The following is a 25,061-nucleotide window of genomic DNA, read 5'->3' on the forward strand; positions in this document are numbered from 1 at the left end:
TTATAAGTTTACTTTATTAATCACAACCTGTCTCATGAAGATAATAATTAAATGAGGTTATTGCTAGCCAAACATCCAGTTAGGAAATTCTTTGAAAATCATTAGTAAAAAAAGAACTGGCAGCTTCATTTATTACTGTTATAAACAACTAGAATAAATCAATTGTTCTAAAAGGATTGTACATATGAAAGTGTACTAAAGCTGAAAGTATTACTTACAAAACCTTTCAAAGATTTTACATTTAAAGGAAAGTCACTTAGTGAATAAGGTCATTTGGAAGGCATCTGTTTCTTTGCCATTCCTTAAAAATCTGTAGACAAGATACTGTTTAATCATGTTAGATGATATTAAAATTCCGCTTGACATATCTAAATCAAGCTAGATAGACCATTTTACAATATCCTCCTCGGCTGAGAGTCTTTTAAGTCTGGATTTTCCTTCACAAAACTACTCCAACATCATAATGTACACACATTTTGGCTGATAAATATCAATTTTACTTATTGCAAAAAGTCAGGTATACCCCTTGTGCCTACCTTTTCATTAATGTGTGTTCCTAACCTCTTACTTCTATGTGGTTCTCGCTGAGTACTGAAGGTTCATGGAGAGTGAAGTCTCAGAGTCTCAAAGACTCAGGTGATATTATTGGCACTGATGGACCAGCTTCCGGCTGTATCTAACTTGCACTTGTAAGAGTTGATATCCCTGACAGAAAGGTCTCTCCTATGCTGATATCAGGAGGTCAGAAGGATGGTACATCAGTGTCACTATTCTGAGAGACAGCAAGATCCATTACCACTCCTTGCAGCCGAATGGTGCTGGGCGTGGCTCAGGTGGCATGAGAATAAACCAAATACTCCCAAATAAATTCTGAAATCTGTAAGCTGTTAAGCGTCTCTTGCAAGAATCTATCAAAGCAATTGAACCTACTACTCTGGAAGCATTCTTGCCTTCAGAACCTCCTGATGTCTTGTTGCAGCAGGCATGACATGGACTACCACACTCTCCAGCTTTATTATTGAAATGTGTTCTGCATGGCCTGATAAACTTCTTGCAGGACCATGGACTCCTGCAACTTATCAACATCTCTGCTACATACATTCTGTTGGTTCTGCTGTTTTTTTCTTTATTAAATATCATTTCACAACTCTGAAACATTGTTGTGAATGAAATGGATGACACTATATTGAACATTTAACAAAATGAAAAAAAAACGTTAACTGGAATTTACTGTTGATCTCATAGAATCTACAACAGCAACAGCACCTAGTTAACGAAAGGACTCATCTTTGACTGGTTAGTGATGAAGTGCGAATTAACAAAATTTATGTTGACTAAAGATGAAAAACAGTCAATCTTATTTGCTTTGTTAAATCTGAGCTTTGGCTATTTTAAATATGTATGCGTGTATATATAAATATGTATGCGTGTATACACATGGAAATATGAAATTCAAAATAAATTTTTTAATGATAAAATAATTTTAAGAATGCAAAGCCATGATCTTCCTTTATTGATTCAGTCGGAAATACTTAAAAAAAGATTTTATGAGGAAGTGGGTAAAAAATAAGTTTAGATTCGATAAGACAGGAAAGGCGAAATTAAAGTTTAAAACATTAACATGAAAGAGAATGTGAAAGGAGAAAATTGAGCAAAATGAGTGGGTTTTTTCAGTTTTTATATAAAATTCTGTTTTTTTTCAAATGTTTACGCTCTAGTGGATATTATTTTAATTAAGCTACTCCTGCCATTATAGTAGCTTTATTATTGAAATGTGTTTATTTCAGTAATATGTCACTTGAAATCTTACAAAATTGTCTGGCACAGCGGAAGCAACAGTTAACTGCACCCAACACTTATATAACTGTTGCTATAAACCTATTGTTACAAACAATTATTTCATTAATGAGATACCAAACAAATCCTGCGGTAACCCTAGGATTCCAAGGACTCTTCTTACCCAAAGTATCCCCAGCAGAAGACGTTAATAGCCAGCAGGATTAAAGCATTTATGTTGCACACATTTTGCCACAAAGGTTTCTCTTCAATGCTGGTTAAGCTTTCCTGTATGGCGTCATTTTCTTCTTCTGTGAGTTCAGGTTTCTGATGTACAGAGAGGCCACAGAAACAAAACAATGTTTTCTTCCACCAGGAAAGTGCCACTGTTTGAACAGAAGTAAACACAGCAAAATTAAATGGAATAACAGCTTCAACTGTACACAAGCAGTGCCACAGTTACGTTTCTCAAAAGAAATGTAATGAAGAAAGACCAAATTTTGGGAGTCAACAATAACCTTGCTGGAAACATAACTGTATTGATAACGCACATGGAGTTATTAATGCACTAATTGGCCAGCAAGCTTAGGGGCTTTAGATACAATGTGAGCTGCAAATCTCCAGAAATTGTTGGTCGATTTACGCCACTTTGCTGTTTGCTTCACACATACAGCATCTTGCACCCTCCCTGTTATTTTTAAGAACTTTCTGGATTTGCACATTAATTTCCCATTATACTCGACGCAGAAAGTTAGGGCTGGAATTTAACAGCGCGAGAACCTTTTTAGCGACATGATAATTGTTAATGCAATGCCAATCAACCTCTCTGGCCCCAAAAGGGAACCATTTAAACTGTTCAATCTCATTCCTGCATGTAGTCAATTGTGGCTAGAGATTTTTAAAAAGTCAAACTTTAATTTAATTTTTTTCTTATTTTTCTTTTCTGTCTCTTTTTTCTCTCTCTTTATTCGTATATCCTATGTAATCCTATGTAATATGTATTTTGCTTTCTGTATTTGATTTGACTCTGATTCACCCATTCTAATTCAACTTGCTTCTGTGTCATTCCTCTGTTCCTTTCTCAATCCTTAAATCTCATTGGTTAAGGAGATACACTTTTGGTCCTGTCATTCACTAAGGTCCCAGATACCTGTTGCCTTCGTCACATCATTAAATGCTCACACTTCCAGCAAGTTATGCCACAATATTTTACGGCAGTCTTTTATTCCTTACTTCCTGTAACAGTTGACAAAATTCCTTACTGTTTTCCATTTTTCTACCTTTATACTTTTTGATCCAGACCTCCTTCCCCTTCTCAGTCATTTCCTTTTGCTTTAGTGAATTTCCTGGCTGACGAGAACATAATTTCAACTGCAGGCCCTCTTTGGACTGGAATCACTGGACGAACCAATACTACCATAGCTAATATTTAGCATGTGACACTACCATCACCATTGGTCCTTTTCAGAAACTCATCACTCGTCTACCTGTTTCTTGCAATCCATCACTCTCTGTAATAGATAGCGCTTCAACATTGTTCTCGACGGATTTGGCAACTGTCTTTGGCTGGCTCCAGGGATCATCCAAGTCATTCTTAGAAGTTTTACTGTGTCTAGTCCACCATGTTAATCGAATCAGCTTTTAAAATATAAAATAATACAATCATTTACTCTCTGACTTTAGGAAATTATTCATGCACAATTTATTTTTCATTGTCAACATTACACACTCGTAAAAAGACCGATTCATTTGTGTGCTGGAATTTCATTTGCGAAATACTGGCCACATACGATGCAGTAAAATAAAGTGTGTTTTGTCCATGGGTTAGATGGGGGAATAAAATAAAGAGCAGTACTGTTTGCAGCAGCAGAGCCTATGTAAATAAGATCTTATTAATCAGTAAATGTTTTGCAGCTCTGCCCCAGCAACACGTCACTCAGAGGTGGAATCTTGTATTATGATGGTTACAGCCAGTATGCAACTTGAATGAAGGTAGAATACATTGGTACCCTGCAAATATGTGTAAAGCAAAGAATTTTTGAAGCAAAATAATTAAACTCAACTCCCTGTTTGCCAACATGTAATGATTTTAATGCATTTTTATTCATGATTAAACATTATAAGAAAGGTAATAGAATCCTTATTCAAAGATGTAATAGAAAAACAGCTAGAAACTGAAAATATAATGAAGAGTAGTCAACATGGATTTCAAAAAGAAAGGTCATACTTGATCAACCCTATTGAATTCTTTGAAAAAGTAACAGAAAGAGTAGATAAGGGTAATTCAGTAGATGGAATATATTGGGATTTCCAAAAGACATAGAAACATAGAAACATAGAAAATAGGTGCAGGAGTAGGCCATTCGGCCCTTCTAGCCTGCACCGCCATTCAATGAGTTCATGGCTGAACATTCAACTTCAGTACCCCATTCCTGCTTTCTCGCCATACCCCTTGATCCCCCTAGCAGTAAGGACCTCATCTAACTCCTTTTTGATAAGGTACTAAATAGTTGACTCATGACTAAGATCAGACCATGTGAAGTCAGTAGCAGAATGGATAGCAAGCTGGCTACAAAACAGAAAACAGACTGGCAAAAGGTGGGAAGTAGTATTCCATAGGGATCAGTGCTGGGGCCGCTGTTGTTCATCATTTACATAAACGATTTGGATTTGTGAATCATAAGTACAGTTTCAAAATTTGCAGACAACACCAAATTGGGGGTATAATTAATACAGAGGAGGATGGCGACAAAAAACAGGAAGATATTATTAAACTTACAGAATGGACGTGCAATTGGCAAATGTGAGGTGGTACATTTTGGTAGGAAGAATAAGGAAGCTATATACTACTTGAAAAATAACTGTCTAAATGAGGTAGAGGAGCAGAGGGATCTGGGGTTACAGATACACAAATCACTAAAAGTAGCAACGCAGGTTAATAAGGGAATGAAAAAAGCAAACTAAGCACTGGGGTTCATTTCTCAGGGGACAAAACTGAAAAGCAGAGAATTATGTTAAAATTATATATTACCTTGGTTAGACCACTCGTGTTCTGATCTCCATATTATAAAAAGGATATCATCATCATAGGCAGTCCCTCGAAACAAGGATGACTTGCTTCTACACCAAAAAAAGGATGAGTTCACAGGTGTTTCGAATGAAGAACCCGAACTACATCCTCAAGGGCGGAAGATGCCTGTGCTTGGATTTTTTTAACGTGTGGTGGCTGTTGTACAGCAACCACCACACGGGCTTGACAGAGCTAGGTCTTGGTCCAGTGGCAAGGATTACCCAAGACAACTGGAGACTTACTCTGCTGCACGGACCTAGTGCGCACACATATTGCAGCGTGGGCTGACCCATGCTGCCCCTGGGCCTCTGGCCCCGAACTCACGCCTCCCCTGGGCCCCGATCACATCCCTCCACAGTCTCTCACAGTTCCTTCGCTGCTCCTGCTGTATCTGTCTACGCTCCAATCACCGACCTGGAACTTGCTGACATCACTCTTCGCTGCCATTGCCCTCCTGCACCAGCTCGCGCCGTACCTTGTAGTGGCCTCCACACTGCTCCCTGGGCCGCACACCGCTCCTTTTAAAAAAGATATAGAGGCACTGGATTTACTAGAATGATACCAGAACTGAGAGGTTCTATCTATCAGGAAAGATTGAACAGGTAAGGGTTCTTTTCTCTAGAAAAAAGACTAAGGGGTGACCTGATAGAGGTCTTTAAGATTATGAAAGGATGTGCTAGAGTAGATGTAGGAAAGATGTTTCCACTTGCGGGGCAGACCAGAACTAGGGGCCATCAATATAAGATAGTCACTAATAAATCAGTAGGGAATTCAGGAGAAACTTCTTTATCTAGAGAGTGGTTAGCATGTGGAACTCGCTACCATAGGGAGTAGTTGAGGTGACTAGCATAGAAGAAGGGGAGGCTAGGTAAACACATGAGGAAGAAAAGAATAGAAGGATATGTTGATGGGGTTAGGTGAAGTAGGGTAGGAGGAGGCTCGAGTGGTGCATAAACACCGGCATAGACCAGTTGGGCCAAATGGCCTGTTTCTGTGCTATAAATAGCATCTGATACTACGTAATATTTGTCTCAGAGCCAGTAACACAGCCTTTATCTTGTCTATGAGCAGCCCAGAGAGAACACAACCCAAATAACTTGAAGCATACCTCACAAATATTCAGAATGTTGCATGGGAGAGTGATGGATTTGAATAAAAATTGATGTTTGATTTTCCCCCAAAATATTTTTATTCAAGGCATCACACTGTTCTGCTGTCACAACAGATTTCCTCTGACCTTACATGGACCACTACGGCAAAGTGGTTTTTATTGCACGTGAATTCAGAAGTAGTGCAGGTTGGCAATTTAACTCTCGACTGCACTAAGGCCAAGAGATGCAGGACCACCTGCCGGAAGTAGTCTCAAACACCACAGCACTGAAGTCTGCAATAAGTTTTAAAAATGGTCCATTGCCACGGGGTAGAATACAATCCACAGCTGGCAACATAACTCTAGCCTGAAATATTAGTCTGAAACTCAAACCTGTAACGTAACGGGCTTATAGAGTGTTTTTTTGAAGTATTTAACTGTTTAAACACTAAATTTCAAAAACGGGCCGTAAATTGCAGCCTCTCTGGGTGTGTATGATGTGCGCACGCGCCTCAAGAGGCCCCGCAAATTCTGTGTTTAGGCACACAAAGCGCATGCGCCAAAACCCAGTGTTATGTATGTTAATTGGGTTTTTTCCTGCCACTGGAGGGCACGACTGTCAGAGTACTAATGGTCACTGGCAGACACGTGCAAGCCGTGTTGAATCCTCACTTTGAGAATAAATAAACTGGAGTAAGGTCATGTCTGAACTAGCTCACCGTACTTAGCCGCGTGGAGTTATTCGATACTTAACAATTGGCGACGAATTAAAAATACGAACTTTCACGCAACCATGTCTGTTGGAATTTTGGAGAGATTCGTGGAAGGGGAAGACTGGGAGGATGTCACAGATCGCCTCAACCAGTACTTCGTAGCCAATGGATTGGAAGGAACCCATAACGCAATTAAGCGCAGGGCGGTTCTCCTCACTGTTTGTGGGTCAACAATTTATGGCCTTATCAAGAATCTACACTCATCAACTCGACCAACAGATAAGACTTACAATGAATTGTGTATGCTGGTTCGGAACCACTTTAAACCGAAGGAAAGCATCATGGTGAGGTATCGTTTCTATACGCACAATCGCTCCGAGGGCCAGGACGTGGTGGAATTTGTCGCCGATCTGAGACGTCTCGCTGGGCCGTGCAACTTCGGACCTGCATTGGAGGAAATGCTTGGCATTGGCCATGAGGTCATCCTTCAAAATCTGCTGGCTGCTGAATTTCGAGCCCGGAGCAGGGCCATCACGATCGCCCAGGCATGCATGTCCAAGGATGAAAACTCGAAACAGATATCTTCCCAGCATCAAAACTCACCGGCAAGTACTGTGCATAAAATTATATCGTCGACAGGCAGAGCTGCACATGGCAGGGCCTACTCGTCCGCTTTCGTACGACCAGTAACTGCTCAAAGTCCACCATCGAGGGTGAATCAAATCTCACCTTGTTGGCGTTGTGGGGGCTATCATCGGGCCCATCAATGCCAATTCAAGCAATACATGTGCAAAGGCTGTGCAACAATGGAGAATCTTCAGCGAATGTGTCCGCAACCGAGCAAGCATTCTGCGACACACCATATGACTGAGGATGATCGATCAAGCGTGGATCAAGTGGCACAGGCAACTCAACCCGAGGTACAGGACGAAGAAGTGTATGGGATGCATTCTTTTACCAAAAGTCCTTCGATAATGCTGGAAGTTAAAATAAATGGGGTTCCAGTATCCATGGAATTGGACACGGGTGCGAGTCAGTCAATAATGAGCCAGAGGGCTTTCGAAAAGCTGTGGGACACTAAGGCAAAAAGACCCAAACTGAGCCCAATCAATGCGAAGCTGCGAACCTACACCAAAGAGCTCATACCAGTCATTGGCAGTAAAGGTATCGTATGATGGAGCTGTGCATGATTTATCTTTGGGGATCATTCCAGGCAATGACCCAATGCTGTTCGGCAGGATTTGGCTTGAGAAAATTACATGGAACTGGAACGATATTAAAGTCTTATCAGTGGATGACGTTTCGTGTGTTCAAGTGCTGAGCAAGTTTCCCTCTTTGTTCGAACCAGGCATCAGCAACTTCACGGGAGCCAAGGTGCAGATCCAGCTAGGCCCTGATGCAAGACCCGTCCATCACAAAGCTCGGGCGGTTCCGTACATGATAAGGGAGAAGGTGGAGATCGAACTGGACAGACTTCAACGGGAAGGAATCATATCACCAGTCGAGTTCAGTGAATGGACCAGTCCAATTGTCCCGGTGTTGAAAAGTGATGGCACGGTCAGGATCTGCGGCGACTACAAGGTAACGATCAACCGAGTCTCGATACAGGATCAGTATTCGTTACCCAAGGCTGATGACCTGTTTGCAACGTTAGCGGGGGGGAAGTCGTTCACCAAATTGGATCCGACCTCCATTTACATGACACAGGAGCTGGTCGAATCTTCAAAAAAACTGACCTGCATCAAGACGCACAAAGGACTGTTTATATACCACAGATACCCTTTCGGAATTCGCCCGGTAGTCATATTTCAGAGAAACATCCAGAGTTTGCTGAAGTCTGACCCTAGAACTGCCGTGTTCCAAGATGACATCCTGATCACCGGTCGTGATGCCACCGAACACCTGCACAACCTGGAAGAGGTTCTATGTGGTCTGGACAGAGTGCGACTCAGGCTAAAACGCTCCAAGTGCATTTTCATGGCACCAGAAGTCAAATTCCTGGGGAGAAAGATTGGAGCAGACGACATCAGGCCTACGGACTTAAAGACAGAGGCCATCAAGAATGCACCCAGACCCCAGAGTGTGACAGAGCTGCGTTCGTTGCTAGGAATTCTCAACTATTTCGGTAACTTTCTACCTAGTTTGAGCACATTGCTAGAGCCCTTGCACGTGTTGCTGAGAGGGTAATGACTGGGTTTGGGGCAAATCTCAAGACAGAGCCTTTGAGAAGGCCAGGAACCTGCTATGTTCCAATAACTTACTGGTACACCACTGGCCTGCGATGCCTCATCATATGGGGTCGGTTGTGTGCTCCAGCAAGCCAATGTATCCGGCAAACTCCAACCAGTTGCATACGCGTCCAGAAGTCTGCCTAAGGCTGAAAGAGCCTATAGTATGGTAGAGAAAGAGGCTTTAGCATACATATATGGGGTTAGGAAAATGCACCAATACCTGTTTGGGCTTCAGTTTGAGCTTGAAACAGACCACAAGCTGCTCATTTCATTGTTTTCTGAGAGCAAAGGTATAAACACCAATGCCTCGTCCCACATCCAAAGATGGGCACTGACATTATCCGCTTATGATTATGTCATCCGCCACAGACCAGGCACTGAAAACTGTGCTGATGCGCTTAGCCGGCTACCATTGCCCACAACCGGGGTGGAAATGCCACAGCCCGCAGACTTGCTGCTGGTCATGGATGCCTTTGAGATCGAGGGGTCACTCGTCACGGCTCGCCAAATTAGGACCTGGACCAGCCAGGATCCTGTACTGTCAAGCGTAAAAAGGTGTGTCCTAAATGGAAATTGGTCTGCCATTCCCAGGGAAATGCAGGATAAAATTACACCTTATAGCTGCTGCAAATTTGAATTGTCTATTCAGTCTGATTGTCTGTTATGGGGTAGTTGTGTTGTTAGGCCAAAAAAAGGCAGGGAAACTTTTGTGAGATTCACACAGTACCCACCCAGACATTGTAATGATGAAGGCCATTGTCAGATCGCACGTTTGGTGGCCCGGCATTGACTCGGACTTGGAGTCATGTGTGCATCAGTGCAACACTTGCATGCAACTGAGTAACGCACCTGTGGAGGCTCCGTTGAGCCTGTGGTCATGGCCATCCAAACCGTGGTCAAGGATCCACATAGACTTTGCCGACCCCTTTCTTGGCAAAATGTTTTTAGTGATAATGGATGCTTACTCCAAATGGATTGAATGCGTAATCATGTCATCCAGCATATCCACAGCTACTATTGAAAGCCTCGGCCCATTTTCGCCACCCATATCCTGCCTGACGTCCTTGTCAGCGACAACGGACCGTGTTTCACCAGTTCGGAGTTCCACTAGTTTATAACCCGTAATGGCATCAAGCATGTCAGGTCTGCCCCTGTCAAACCCACGTCTAATGGTCAAGCGGAGCGGGCTGTCCAAATCATTAAGCAGAGCCTAAAACGCGTAACTCACGGCTTGTCCCGCATTTTGCTCAGTTACCGGACGAGACCCCACTCGCTCACCAGTGTCCCTCCTGCCGAGCTGTTAATGAAGTGAGGCCTTAAAACCAGACTCTCCCTTGTACACCCGGATCTCAATGATCATGTCGAAACCAGAAGGCAACAGCTGCAATGGTACCACGATCGCGCGACCGTATCATGTGACATTGCTGTTCATGACCCTGTGTTTGTCCTGAATTATGGTCATGGTCCAAAGTGGGTTTCTGGCACGGTTTTGGCCAAGGAGGGGAACAGGGTGTTTGTAGTCAAACTGTTAAATGGTCAAACGTGCAAAAGGCACATCGACCAAACCAAACTGCGATTCACAGACAGCCCAGAACAAATTGAAGATGACATTATCATTGACCAACCAACACACATCCAACCATCAGTTGACCCTTGTGTCATTCACGAAGACGAACCTACCATCCCCAACAGTCCTGTCAGACCGACTGCTCTGTGTGACAGTTCTGTCACACCGACTGTTCACCCAAGCTTGGGTTCGAACTGAGAAGATCAACCAGGGAGCGGAAGGCCCCGGACCATCTCAACTTGTAAATACAACCTGTACCAAAGACTTTGGGGGGAATGATGTTATGTATGTTAACTGGGTTTTACCTGCCACCAGAGGGCGCGACTGTCAGAGTCCTAATGGTCACTGGCAGACACGTGCAAGCCGTGTATATAATGTTGGCAGCCATGTTGAATCCTCACTTTGAGAATAAATAAACTGGAGTAAGGTCATGCCTGAACTAGCTCACCGTACTTAGCCTCTTTATTTTGACAGATCGCCCGCATCCCTGGGAGAAGGGCCTTTGCGGGCGGAGATTTGGGCTATTTGCCCAACTCCTGCCCAGCGAATGTCCTTCAAACTCTTATGCCTGGTAAAAGCAGGCATAAGGCTTGCTTTTACCAGCATTAGAGTTTTAAAAGATGGAAAAATTAATTTTTATATTTAAAAACCCTATCCATTAAGGTAAGTTTACTTTTAACATTATAATTTTAAAAATTTCAAAAAAAATTTTTGTACAACATTTAATTTCATTCAATTTCAATTAATTTAAATATGTGAGGTGTTCTTTTTATTTATGTATTGTGTTTCTGTGTTTTTGGGGTATTCTCATTGCTAGTAGTGGGAGATCCGTACAAACACTGCTTCAGTTCTGTGCAGCAACTAAATTCTGATTGTAAAACATATTTAATATCACACTGTCTTGATATCAAATCCCATCCCCATTTCACAGTGAAATAGATTGGCTCAAACCAGCTCCATGAATCCTTTTCTTCATGGGCAATGAGACAACGGCCTAGAAATTGGCCTCTTTAGTGCCTCCCGTTATTACCTCCGGGGGCGATTACGGGGTGCTAAGACTTACCGATCAGGTGTGATGAGATAATTGACTCCCGCTAACTTTGGCGAGAGGTTTGTAGATGCGGTAAGACGTTAAGCCCCGATCTCCTTCACCTGGAGGTCGTGACACCATTGCCGTGCACATTGACCCGGTAGCTCACCGGACGGAACCTCGGTTCCGGCCTCTGCAGTATCGACAGGCGAAAACACCGACAGCCGCAGGAAGTGTTGTTCTGGAGGACAGGTGCTTTGGGGCGAAAGTTTGAGGTAAGTATTTGCACAGAGCTGGACAGAAAATTCGGGGAAGGATGGTAACAGCTGCGAGGCGGGAGTTCCTGCGCCAGGCGCGTAAGTCCCGCCCTGCGAGCTATATTGGGCTTACCACCCCCGACAGAAACTGCAGCTCAAAATTTCATCAGAGCGTAAAGGGACGCAAAGTTTCCAGCACTCTGCAGCGGGACGCGTAGTGCTGTCGGGAAGCCGGGTCTCCCCTTCCATTAAAGGGGAGGGCCAGGCTGCCGACTCTGCGGGAGGGAAACGGGGCCATTGCTGGACTACCAGAGAGCGGGGTGCAGTGACAGTGCAGTGCAGTGACAGCACAAGTGGAATGCCAGGCTACAAGATCGCTGCACGGACCCCGCGATCTACAACAAAGAAGGCCGCGACTGGTAAGTCGCCCATTTTTAAATTTTTTACTGCCGCACCTGCCTTTTACTTTTCACCCTGCGAGCGGCCTACTGCCTAGTATGCACCCCCTGAAGCTGTTGCAGGCATCAACCATGGCAGCTTCATGGGATGCTACCGAATTTTCGCTTCAGGGCAAAAATGGGTCACTGCGCACGGTGATGATGTTGGTATCACCATTGCAGCGGCCCGGAGCATTACCGGTAGGAGTGGGGCGCTACCGGTTAGTGCCACGGACCACTAAAATACAGCCGAATTTCACAAGACATCTCCTTGCGGCTGGAGAAGAACTTGGAGTGGGAAGGGGAGGATCCAGTTGTTGTGGTCCACGTAGAAACCAACAACATACGTAGAACTAGGAATGAGGTCCTGCTGAGAGAGTTTGAGGAATTGGGGTCCAAATTAAAAAGCAAAACCTCAAAAGGTAATAATGGATTATTACCTGAGTCACACACCAATTGGCATAGGGATAAGCAGATTAGAAGGTTAAATGCATGGCTGAAGGAGTGGTGTGGGAGTCAGTGGTTTTGCTTTGTGGGACACTGGCACCAGTACTGTGGAAAGAGGGAGCTGTTCTGTTGGGACAGGCTCCACTTGAACCACTCTGTTTTGGGTGTCGGGCTGCAGGTCCAGTTGCACACTGCCCTGGTGGCCTAGTGGAAGCCATCAGAGGCCTTGCAGAGTGCACAGCGGTCCTCCCCATCCCTTACACCCCAGTCGCACCTCAGTTACCACTCCCAAAGGAAGTGGACTGCGTGAGATTGCGCTGAGTTCCCTTTGAGAGGTGGTAAGTGCAATTCTGCAGCTGGGGCGGGACTTCTGCGCCAGGCCCCCGATGGTTACCACTCCCAATCAGGGCACAGAGCAATCACTCGAATGTTTTAAAAGCTGAAAATCATTAGCGCCTGGTGCTAATTTTTTCAACTTTCAAATGTTAGCACCCCGTTCTTCCCCAATATGTTTTAAATCAATGCTACCGTCTTTGAGAACATAAGAACATAAGAAATAGGAGCAAGAACAGGAGTAGCAGACAGCCCTTTAAGCCTGCTCTGCCATTCAGTAAGATCATGGCTGATCATCTAACTTTGCTCCATTTTCTGCCCTAGCGATCTTAGTCTTGAGTAGATGACTGAGCATCCACAGCCCCCTGGGGTGGAGAATTCCAAAGATTCACATAGGTAGTCCTGATCATCAAGTTATCCCTCATGTTTGTAGAACAGATTTGTTTTCTTCTAATAGAGAAATCTAAGTATAGGTTCATAGTAATGGGCATGAAGGTTAAAATGTGTAGTAGAGGAGATCAGACAAGAAGTACTGGTTAGCTAATGCCAGGGTTCAGTCTTAAAAGCCAGTAGACGGGAGATAGGAAGACTACAAACTAAGAATGAACTAACAAGATTAGTCCATGTTTTAATTGGATTGCATAGATTTTATGAACGATAAATTCAGGTTCTTTTTCAGAAAAACCTAACGAGAGTTCCAGGTAAGAGCTTGGAATACTCTCCAGGAGTGGAAAAGCCAATTTTACACACAGACATGTAGAATTTACCAATATTTCGCAAAGATTCCTGGTACCTTTCCCCTGCAGAGGAGAAAAACCCCTTTCTGGACTTTTAAAATGAGTTTAAAGGGGCAGACGATGCCTGCAGGGGATAAAAGGGGATGCATTCATGGAGACCACCCCCTCCCCCCCGCCCCAGTGTTGGACTCATAGGAAAAGGAATTCAAAATGGACCTAAATTACAGAAGCCTGAGATCCCCTAAACATCTATGGGAAGGAGCATATCAATTTTAAGATTCTACAACATTTTGGCTGCAAAAAAGAGTTACCGAATACAGGAGGTGGGGCTAACCTCTGTGAAGCAAATTCGTGTATTAAGGATCCCAGACAGTCTGGGGGAACTATGCAACACCAATTCACCCCCTAAGAGATAATCAAATTACCCAATCAAGCACAATGGAAATCATAGGCCCAACTAGGTGGCCAGGAAACTGGACAATCCTAAAACAATGCAAAACCAATTATAGCACATTATCACACCCTAATCGAGTTACTGCTGACTAGCCCACCAAAGACACTGACAAAGGAGACATTTGAAAATCAATGGACAGAACAGTTTAAACAAAGCCCAAGAACTGATTTGGCGCAAAGATAAGGAAGCCTGTTTTAGTATAATTGAAGGCCTGTTCTGGTAATTAGGTGTGCTTCTAGAGACACTATTAAGTTAGCAGTCTCGTTGCATAAGTTCTACACCAGCCTCGAAAAGTGGGACCCCGAAACATTGGCGAAAGGAATCTCTAAAACCCAGAAGAACAGCACCATGACAGCAAACAGGCTGTCAAAACGACTATCGGAAAGTTGCGGGCCATCGCAACCAACCAAGCAGTCAACCGGAACCAACCCAACAAAACCGAAGAAAAAACGAAGATTTTACATTCTACAAGCTGGTCCTATGCTACCAAGGGGTACAGACTACAGAACGTGGACAACTAAGGCGAACCCCGGAGTTGGAACTGTCAAAAGGGGATTAGTGAGCATAGCCCCTGAACCCTCCAGAGCTATAACTTAGTTAGTTAGGGGAATTGGGAGGGGGGAGGCTGGGATAACTTGTGTAAATGTATCTGCATTCTCCTCTTTTCCCCATTTAGAGTTTAAGCTGTATTCTTTTCCCCACAGGCTGTAATTTGACATTTTATTCAATGTGTTGTACCCCTCAGTGTGTATTGGTATTCCTATTCTGTGCGTGTTATTAAAGGTGTGCCTTTTTACTTCTTTTTAAACACAAAAAAGCCATACCTGCTTCCTACCTTGAAACCGATTGTCTGTCCAAGTCTGTCACAGTCCCTTCATAATTCCAGTGTCTAGAACCAAGGGTGTGGGAGCGATTCGGAACCGCTCATATAAGGTCAGAAGGGAAAGCTGACCCCCTGAAAACCACCACTTAAAAAAAACAGATGCAGTTTCTTCAAAGGATTGATGAAATGCTGAATGCCTGTTACTTACATTTTCTTCCTGGATTGCTGGAGTCGTTAGGCTGACGACAGTGATAACAATTGCACTTATTCCACATAGAATCAAAGCAAAGTAAAGATAATGCACATCCTTGAGGAAGGCTGGCCTTTTATCCTCTTCACCACATGATGGTGCTCCATAAACAAACTCCATGATCATTCGAACAAGACCCACAGCCAGCCCGATCATCAGGCCCCAGAAAGCACCCTGTGATATACAAAAACACATCACAATGCTTTTACTACATATTAATTCCCAGCAAAGACAATTTACAATCCAGGTATAACATTAACAGCCCTTATGTTGCCACACTCAAGGTAAGAGTTTCTTTTGGAGCGTAGCAAAAATGTAACTCTTAATATGTGTCTATATTGACTAACCACGTCATAATCTTATATGCTTGAAATGCAGCCGTATAGAATCTGCCATGGTGTTATTAATCTTTCACTTTAGTTTCAAATAGGATTTTTCCTGTTTTACCGTCCAGAAAATCCTTTAAGCTAATGTCCCTGAAATTTGCTATACTCATGCTTATCAATGTTATCTGCACTAATAATGTCAATTCACTGTGTCACTGAAGATATCATGATATGTCAGATATTGAATCCTTTGCATAATGCTGTGAGAAAAAGCCTAATGCTAACATAGGTCTGAATGTTTTAGACTATGTCATAGGTAAACAATGGTAACATTTATGCTCCTAACTACCCACGAGAGAGTCATTTAGCTGATCTTTATGTAATCTAAGCGGTTTTATAGGCCATATGTTTTTCAGATACCATTCTGCCCACTAGAAACTAACAGCACATAAAAGAGAAATTGAATGAAGGATTCATGATCTCAACTGGTGCGATGATGGAGACACCAGTTTGTCTCAGTGTCATTAGGCTAGAGTGGGTAAAAAGCCAGAGTCTTCATCAATGGCACCTGTTGGAAAATATGTACTCATACAAGTTGGATAGAAACAGGATTGGGCTTGACTGTAATGACTCCAGGAAAGACGTGAATCTGGGGCCCAGAAGAGGCAAGGGCCCAGGGGCAGCATGGGCCAGCCCACACTGCGATATGTGTGCGCACTCGGTCTGTGCAGCAGAGCTGGTCTCCAGTTAGTCTTGGATAATCCTTGCCACTGGACCAAGACCTAGCTCTGTCAAGCCCGTGTGGTGGCTGGTATGCAACGGTCATCACACGTTAAAAAAATCCAAGCACAGGCATCTTCCACCCTTCACGATGTAGTTCGGGATCTGGAATATTAGGTCCTTCATTGAAACACCTATGAACTCATCCCTTTTTGGCATGGAAGCAAGTCATCCTCGCTTCGAGGGACTGCCTATGATGATGAATGACTCCACATCAGATATCCTTCCAATAATGTAAATTCTTGTCACTGAAGAATAACCACTTGGTTGGACTATTGAAGGCCTGTCCGAACCCATGGGATTGTATCCTGGCCAGTGGGATGGGGACATTGCTGATTTGGAACCATTCCAAGTATAGTACTCTTCTGCTGATAGAAAAGTGCTCCTTTAGCAGTGTGGATTATTATTGAGTCAATCTTTTGTAAAACAACTAGCATTTGTATATTTTGAAAGACATCATCCATAAAGATTTGAGGCTAGCTTCAGCAGATTTTTGACATTAATGGGGAATTAAATTACAGTAATTGTAACAGCTTTCACTGGTACTGGTCCTTACCGGCTCATTGACTCTCTTCCAGAATATTGCCATGATAAAAAGTGCAGTGATCGGTGGCGCTAGGTAACTGGTAATAGACTGAATGTAGTCAAAGAGCTGGCCACTGTTAGCTGTCTGGATAATAGGAATCCACGCTATACTGATGGCAACTAGGAAAATAATAAATATCCTGCCAAAAGAAAAAATGATGTACACTCATGTGAAAAGTAATTCAAATGCCTTGATAAATAATAGAATACAACATTCAGACACATCTTCTGTGCAGGTTAGGGTTCCATAAGACACACGCAAAGTCTCTGTGCTGATTCGTGTGTCCACCAACCACCTTCTTTATTTATAGACACTTTCCTAATAATAACCAAAACACTCAAGAGATCTTTTTATTATTACAAGCAAAGTGGAGTAAATCAGTTATTCAATGAGTGCTCCTCATTCCTGCAGTTATGGAGTTTTTGAAAACTAAAAGACCTTTTTAAATAACTGGACACATGCCTTTCCTTTTGTGTAACAGTTGCATAAATAATTCTCCATGAATCTCTAAACAATCATATTAAGCAGAGTGAGAGACGTACAACAACAACTTCCATTTATATAACCTTTAAAGTAAAAATAAATCTCAAGGCGTTTCACAGAATAACCCCTCAGTTGAAAGGGTTGACTGATGAAGAAAGGTTGAGCAGGTTGGGCCTATACTCATTGGAGTTTAGAAGAATGAGAGGTGATCTTATTGGCAGACCAATTGAACAAGTACTTTGGTTCAGTATTCACTAAGGAGGACACAAACAACCTTCCGGATATAAAAGTGGTCAGAGGGTCTAGTAAGGAGGAGGAACTGAGGGAAATCTTTATTAGTCGGGAAATTGTGTTGGGGAAATTGATGGGATTGAAGGCCGATAAATCCCCAGGGCCTGATGGACTGCATCCCAGAGTACTTAAGGAGGTGGCCTTGGAAATAGCGGATGCATTGACAGTCATTTTCCAACATTCCATTGACTCTGGATCAGTTCCTATGGAGTGGAGGGTAGCCAATGTAACCCCACTTTTTAAAAAAGGAGGGAGAGAGAAAGCAGGGAATTATAGACCGGTCAGCCTGACCTCAGTAGTGGGTAAAATGATGGAATCAATTATTAAGGATGTCATAGCAGCGCATTTGGAAAATGGTGACATGATAGGTCCAAGTCAGCATGGATTTGTGAAAGGGAGATCATGCTTGACAAATCTTCTGGAATTTTTTGAGGATGTTTCCAATAAAGTGGACAAAGGAGTACCAGTTGATGTGGTATATTTGGACTTTCAGAAGGCTTTCGACAAGGTCCCACACTAATGTGCAAAGTTAAAGCACATGGGATTGGGGGTAGTGTGCTGACGTGGATTGAGAACTGGTTGTCAGACAGGAAGCAAAGAGTAGGAGTAAATGGGTACTTTTCAGAATGGCAGGCAGTGACTAGTGGGGTACCGCAGGGTTCTGTGCTGGGGCCCCAGTTGTTTACATTGTACATTAATGATTTAGACGAGGGGATTAAATGTAGTATCTCCAAATTTGCGGATGACACTAAGTTGGGTGGCAGTGTGAGCTGCGAGGAGGATGCTATGAGGCTGCAGAGTGACTTGGATAGGTTAGGTGAGTGGGCAAATGCGTGGCAGATGAAGTATAATGTGGATAAATGTGAGGTTATCCACTTTGGTGGTAAAAACAGAGAGACAGACTATTATCTGAATGGTGACAGATTAGGAAAAGGGAAGGTGCAACGAGACCTGGGTGTCATGGTACATCAGTCATTGAAGGTTGGCATGCAGGTACAGCAGGCGGTTAAGAAAGCAAATGGCATGTTGGCCTTCATAGCGAGGGGATTTGAGTACAGGGGCAGGGAGGTGTTGCTACAGTTGTACAGGGCCTTGGTGAGGCCACACCTGGAGTATTGTGTACAGTTTTGGTCTCCTAACTTGAGGAAGGACATTCTTGCTATTGAGGGAGTGCAGCGAAGATTCACCAGACTGATTCCCGTGATGGTGGGACTGACATATCAAGAAAGACTGGATCAACTGGGCTTGTATTCACTGGAGTTCAGAAGAGTGAGAGGGGACCTCATAGAAACGTTTAAAATTCTGACGGGTTTGGACAGGTTGGATGCAGGAAGAATGTTCCCAATGTTGGGGAAGTCCAGAACCAGGGGTCACAGTCTAAGGATAAGGGGTAAGCCATTTAGGACCGAGATAATGAGAAACTTCTTCACCCAGAGAGTGGTGAACCTGTGGAATTCTCTACCACAGAAAGTAGTTGAGGCCAATTCACTAAATATATTCAAAAGGGAGTTAGATGAAGTCCTTACTACTCGGGGGATCAAGGGGTATGGCGTGAAAGCAGGAAGGGGGTACTGAAGTTTCATGTTCAGCCATGAACTCATTGAATGGCGGTGCAGGCTAGAAGGGCTGAATGGCCTGCTCCTGCACCTATTTTCTATGTTTCTATGAAACATATAAGATATTGAGGGGGCTCGACAAGGTGAATGCAGAGAGCACAAAAGCAAAATACTGCGGATGCTGGAATCTGGAATAAAAACAGAAAATGCTGGCAATCTCAGCGGGTCAGGTAGCATCTGTGGAGAGAAAGCAGAATTAATGTATCGGGTCGATGACCCATCGTCAGAACTGGAGAGTGTTCGGAAAGAATAGATTCTTAATTAATTTAATTGGCCAGCACTCCCGCCTGAAAGAGGTGAGCCTCATTATTATATTTAATCAGGGTCCTATAAAGTACTTTGGATCCAGATGCAATTTTGGGTTTCCGGCCAGTGGAAATGAACATAGAAAATCCTCGCTCACTATCACCTGTTCTCCCCAAAGTGTCGCTGCCAGCTCAGTTACATGGAGGAGCCACCAGATCCACCCACCCCCGCCAATTGGCGAGCTGCATATCAGCGCTCCATTAGCTGCCCATTTCTCACCTCCGAAATGTACGACGGGCAGTTGAAAATCTGGTGCAGAACTTGACCACCCATTTGCCATCCTAAATCAAATTTCAGGCAGGCCTTTGAATGGGCGCCCAGCACTCTCGCCCAAAACAGGCGAGAGGTTGTTTAAATATGCAAATCAGTGTCTTACACCTGTTATGAGATATGAGTGCAACTTTCAAGGTAAGCATGCACAGTGCATGATAGTCCCACTTTCTCCAGGCCACCATGAACCTGTTCCTCCCGCCTCCCCCTGCCCGCCCCTGCCACTCAGATTCCACACTACTCCTTCCGACAGCCCCTACCTGCCAGCCGGCTGCATGCAGTATCCGTCCAAATTTTCATCCTCGCCAAACTGGTGAGCGGCAGCGAGGTGCTCATTTGTTAATGATGGCCGAAACTGAGAGTAGCTCAGGCCTCCTGCCTGCTATGTTGGATGGGCCCCACAGGCGCTCCATCAATTCAATGCTCAACCCGAAAGTCTACTCCCTAGTTTGCACTGCTTTACTATCCGCCAGAATTCTAGTACTAATTGCATTCAATTTTCTTGTGTAAATTAATTTATCCATTGACTTTAATGGTAAAGAAAATCGGGCAGGGTAAATAATGGGCAGGCTAAGTAATATCGCCCGTTTTACCTCTCCACTGAACTTAAAAGTTTTGGCGAATGATTCACAATTCCAAGTGTAAACTCTATTAATTCTAGGAATTTCGCCAGTGAAAATTTCATGCAAGTCAGTTTTGAAAGGAATTAGGACCATTAAAGGGGAGTGTCACAAGTGGCAGAAAAGCGACGATACAGCCTAACATTTGGTCTGCTCTTTAATGGCTCTTCTACCAAATGCTTGCAAGGTGGGTTTCCACTTGTGCCTCTACAGTACCATCCCATAGGTTTCAGCACTGCAGAGTGCGGCAAGAAACTGAAGCCGAGTTTCAGGCCACAGCTGACCGTTATTGTCCCTGTACATGTGCAAGCTCTATGCTGCATGGTCATGCTAGAGCCCTTGCACCAGATGTTAGAGCTCAACATCTTCCCCTTTTCTTATCTGGATACTAGCAAGTTGGGCTACACAGTCATTCACAGGTGGATTTTTTAGATGCCACATCTTGGCAGGTGCAACCAAACGAACAACGCTAGCTCCTGATCACCCTGACATGCCTTCTTTCATGCAAGATATGCCATGATTGGAATGCTTCTGAGGAACCGTCCAGCATAAAATAGTAGACAGACAGGCATTTACATCTCATTGTGATGCCACAGGGACGATTGCCAGAATAGCTGTCATTGGAAAGAGGAGCCTCTACCTATAAGGTTTGCCGAAATGATGTTTGCTAACTTCTCTGCAGATGTTAGGACGTAAGTGAGGATGGAAGAGAACAAAGCACCTCTCTCACAGGAAGACAACCTGGTATGCTTCCGCTGGAGACAAAAATCGGGTGGTTTCTAGAACAGGCAGCCAATCTGCAATGTCAGTTCTCCTCTAGGCAGCAAGTTGAAAATCTACCCTTCGGTGTCCAGCACGGCCCTGGGGCCATTCCGCATGCACCCTTTTGAACATGATAATGAAGCTGCCAGCCGGTCTCAGTGGCAGCACTGGCTGCTTAATCAGTGGTGCAGCAAGCAATGTTCCTTCTAAGCTGCGTGGCCGCACAATAATGAGAAAGGTCCCGCACTGCCCGCTCACGGGCTTTTACACTGCAAATACTGCACATGTGCAGAAATTTAAAGGGCCGCGCATTAAAAGAAGCAGGCCGCGCAGAATAAAGTGCAGCTTACAAGGAACATTGGTGGTAAGTTGGTGAATCTTTTAAATTTTTGTCCCACTACCAAAAGATGGAGTGCATGGGAAACAAAAATATCCCCCTGCAGATTGTTTTTTTGTTATCAGTCTTGTTGAAATGCGAAGGTACCTGCCAACAATCATCAGCTCCTGTTCAGTGGCGTTTCTGCGGATTCGCTGCCAGATATCCATGGTGAAAAGTGTGCTGCTGCTGTTAAAGATTGAGGTGAGTGAACTCATTAAAGCAGCCATCATTACTGCTATCATCAGCCCCCTCAGCCCTGGTTTAAAATAAACAAAGGAAATAAAAGCAATTATATTTAAGATAAAGGGCGAGAAATTTGCATTGTTTGCGCCTCCCGTTAGCGCAAACTATTTCTCGCCCGGGGCTCGGGGCTGCTACCGGCTCCCATGAAATTCCACGGGAGTTAGCGGAGATACAAACCGGCAGCGCCCCACTCCTGGCAGTAGCGCCCTGGGCCGCTGTGCCACGATGACAACATCATCGGCGTGCGCAGCGACTCGTTTTCACCCTGGTGCGGAACTTTAGTAGCGCCCCATGAGGCTGCAATGGGCAATGTCGCGAAACAGGGCCGCACTCTGCTCGCAGGGCAAAAGTTAAAGGGGAGGTGCTGTGCGCAAGTCTTTTTACAATGGGCAACTTACTGGCCTTGCCTTGCTGAATTCACGGGGTCCATGCCTCGACGTTGCAGCCCGGCACTCATCTTCTGTGTTGGGCTGCTGTCACGGCACCCCACTGCCCGGTGGAGAAGTGATGACCCCTCACCCCATTGCAGAGTTCGCAGCGTGCCCTCCCCTTTAATGGAAGGGAAGGGCCCTGTGCTCCCGCCAACGCATGCAGTGCTCTGTATAGCATTGGAAAATTCTTGCGCTTAGTGCCCTGATCCCACCCCCGAGAGGAAGTGGTGCGTGCGACATTGTGCTCCACTTCCTCTTGGGGCGGTAACCCCAATTTGGCTGCTGGGGCGGGACTTCCGTACCGGGCGCAGGAAGTCCCGCCTCGCCTCGGTTACCGTCCCCAAACGGCCAATACCTAATTTCGGCCCCAAAGTCTTTTTTGGTGGGGTGGCAGGGTAGGGTGGGGAAGAGGCAGCCATCTTCCAGAACTTCTGGCTTGAAACCCGTAAATCCCCATAATGTAAATTGATACCAATCACAATCTTTTTCAGCAACTTCAAAGAAGTGCTCGGGATTAAATCATATAATTACTGTTTTAAATAAGACACTATCTACATGCAGGAATCTGTGGGTTGGAGTTAATGACCCCCAAATCATTAAGTGTGCATTCTTCTATATTTTTCTGTTTCCGTATGTGAGATTTGTGAAGCTATAGCAGATCGATAGGTAATGCTATGTATAGGAACTTATTTAGTAGCTGAACTTTTGATCTCGCCCAAATTTGGGGCAGCGCTCCCCATTGGCAGAAACATATGAGGCCCTTGCCTGAATCAGGTGGGCACCTCAGCCAACAGAAAAAACAACAGCATTGAAATGGCTGCAGTTTCGAATGGAGGGGAAATTATCCAGCATCATTTTAACTCCTGCTCTGCCGCAATCCTGCAGGGCAGGGAGAGTTAAGGTTCTCCCAAATGAATCTCTGATTTAGGTCATTGGTTCCGGATATTTGGGGCCTATGTCCTTGATTTTGAAGTTTGCAGCTGGTAGAAAATTAATGAATCCTATTGCGATTTCCCAAATATCTCAAACAGAAACAAAATCTTTCCATTGGAATGCACTAAGTTTGTAAGTTTTACACCCACGGAAATTGCCTGAATAGAGGCTGAACAGCTCCCTACATAGAGAAAAAGGAAAGGTAAGTCACACTGTGCCACTTGTCTCGCAGTGAGATACAGAGCCTCATTGGCCTGAGTGGTTTGCCTGCCTGATCTCTGCTGGAAAATAGGCACCTCGTTCACATGATAAATAACTGGAAGATGGAAGAAAATAACCTTTAGAAATGTGATAGGAAATAAATTATCTGTGAGACTGGTCCATAACTATAGCTGACAGTTTCAACAGTCTTGTGGATAGGCCAGTGAGAGACAATATACATCAAGCAGTAGACAAAGCAACAAACAATAGTCTCATTGCTCATAGATATACATTTCTGAAACTAAAAGATAAGAATAAATGCAGTCTCACCTACAGGCATAAGTTCCACTACTAGTTTGGGGTATGCAATGTTTGAACATCCTACTCTGGCTCCACAGACTGACTCACAGACATCAGGATCCACACAGCCCACCTGATCTGGAATGTTAGAATAATATTTATACCAAAGGAAATTAAGTCAGTAATGATAAAATTCAGGTAAATGCATTCTTTAACTCTTAAAACAATGTACAACATAAATGCAACCCTCGACCCTATTTGTGTTGTGAATTTGTCACAGGTGTGCCAATTTCTCTCTATTATGGATCAAATGAAAGCATTTCTTTTCATCCTTCTATCACTTTACTAATATAGATTGACTACATCGCTATCACGAGAACAACATTTAAATATTTAATTGATCTTTCTATGCAAAGCTGGGGTTACAGGCTGAAATTGTTTGAATGACAGTTTCAAAGCAAAGCCTCCTGTTCCTTTTAAAGTGGTTCATACCGATATTGTACACACCTGGATACAGTGCTCTACTAATCATGCCCGGCCAAACAATGAAGAACATGGGCAACATCTTCAGGTAACCTCCCAAAACTGATCCTCCTTTAGCATGAGAAAGATTTTTTGCTGAAAGGGACCTCTGTACTATTACCTATTTAAAGGAGACAACTGTAAATAAATAAAATTTATCTTTTCATTAGGGTCTATTAACAACAACAAGCAGCATTTATATAGTGGGGTGATTTTCAACTGCCAGCCACCCGATTCTGGTCTGAAAATTGGGCGGCAACATACCAGCTAGAACAAGCGGGCAAAGTGGCCATCTTCGCACCCAACTTCAAAAATAGCCCCCGGCATCTTTAACATAGAATATATGTCCCAAGGCAATTCATGGAGGCACAAGCAATTGTGTAGAGAATGTCAAATCTTTCATTACATCCAACTGAATTGACAGTTAGAAAGCTTTATTTTGATGATAGTTTGCTGTGTCTGCCTTCAGGACTATGATATAATGCTCCTGAAATTACACTGTGGAATACTAACATTCAAGCTCTTAATGGCTTTGTTTGAAATTCCTCTTTCTGTTTTTGTTGGAGGCATTAATCCATTTATTTTAAATGGGTTAGCATTTCCATTAAGATAACAGAGAGAAAAAGTTCAGATGCACAAAGTAAGCATTTGCATGTTAGCATCCCGCAGCTTAATTTCAGTGTCAGTAGGCTAGCAATTACGGTTGGTAATAATAGTGGGAAAATGCTTAACATATCTAATATATGCTTGTTGAAATAACAGAGAAATGTAATACAAATTCATTCAGCATTCATCTG

General features: G+C 43.7%; 1 protein-coding gene across 1 annotated transcript in view; it reads right to left on the reverse strand.

Annotated features, from left to right (window-relative positions):
- Positions 1-1,654: 1,654 nt before the first annotated feature.
- slc5a9 (solute carrier family 5 member 9) overlaps positions 1,655-25,061 on the reverse strand; it is a 102,954-nt gene continuing 79,547 nt past the window's right edge. Inside the window, exons 8-14 of the mRNA XM_070886910.1 lie at positions 24,250-24,385; positions 23,773-23,880; positions 21,740-21,890; positions 16,878-17,046; positions 15,174-15,389; positions 3,264-3,414; positions 1,655-2,162 (exon numbers count right to left, since the gene is read on the reverse strand). Of these exons, the coding sequence (XP_070743011.1) occupies positions 1,957-2,162; positions 3,264-3,414; positions 15,174-15,389; positions 16,878-17,046; positions 21,740-21,890; positions 23,773-23,880; positions 24,250-24,385 (1,137 nt within the window). The 3' untranslated portion in view covers positions 1,655-1,956. The remainder of the gene's footprint in view (positions 2,163-3,263; positions 3,415-15,173; positions 15,390-16,877; positions 17,047-21,739; positions 21,891-23,772; positions 23,881-24,249; positions 24,386-25,061) is intronic.

Source organism: Pristiophorus japonicus, chromosome 8 (genome assembly GCF_044704955.1).
Source record: "Pristiophorus japonicus isolate sPriJap1 chromosome 8, sPriJap1.hap1, whole genome shotgun sequence".
Lineage (NCBI taxonomy): Eukaryota > Metazoa > Chordata > Chondrichthyes > Pristiophoridae > Pristiophorus > Pristiophorus japonicus.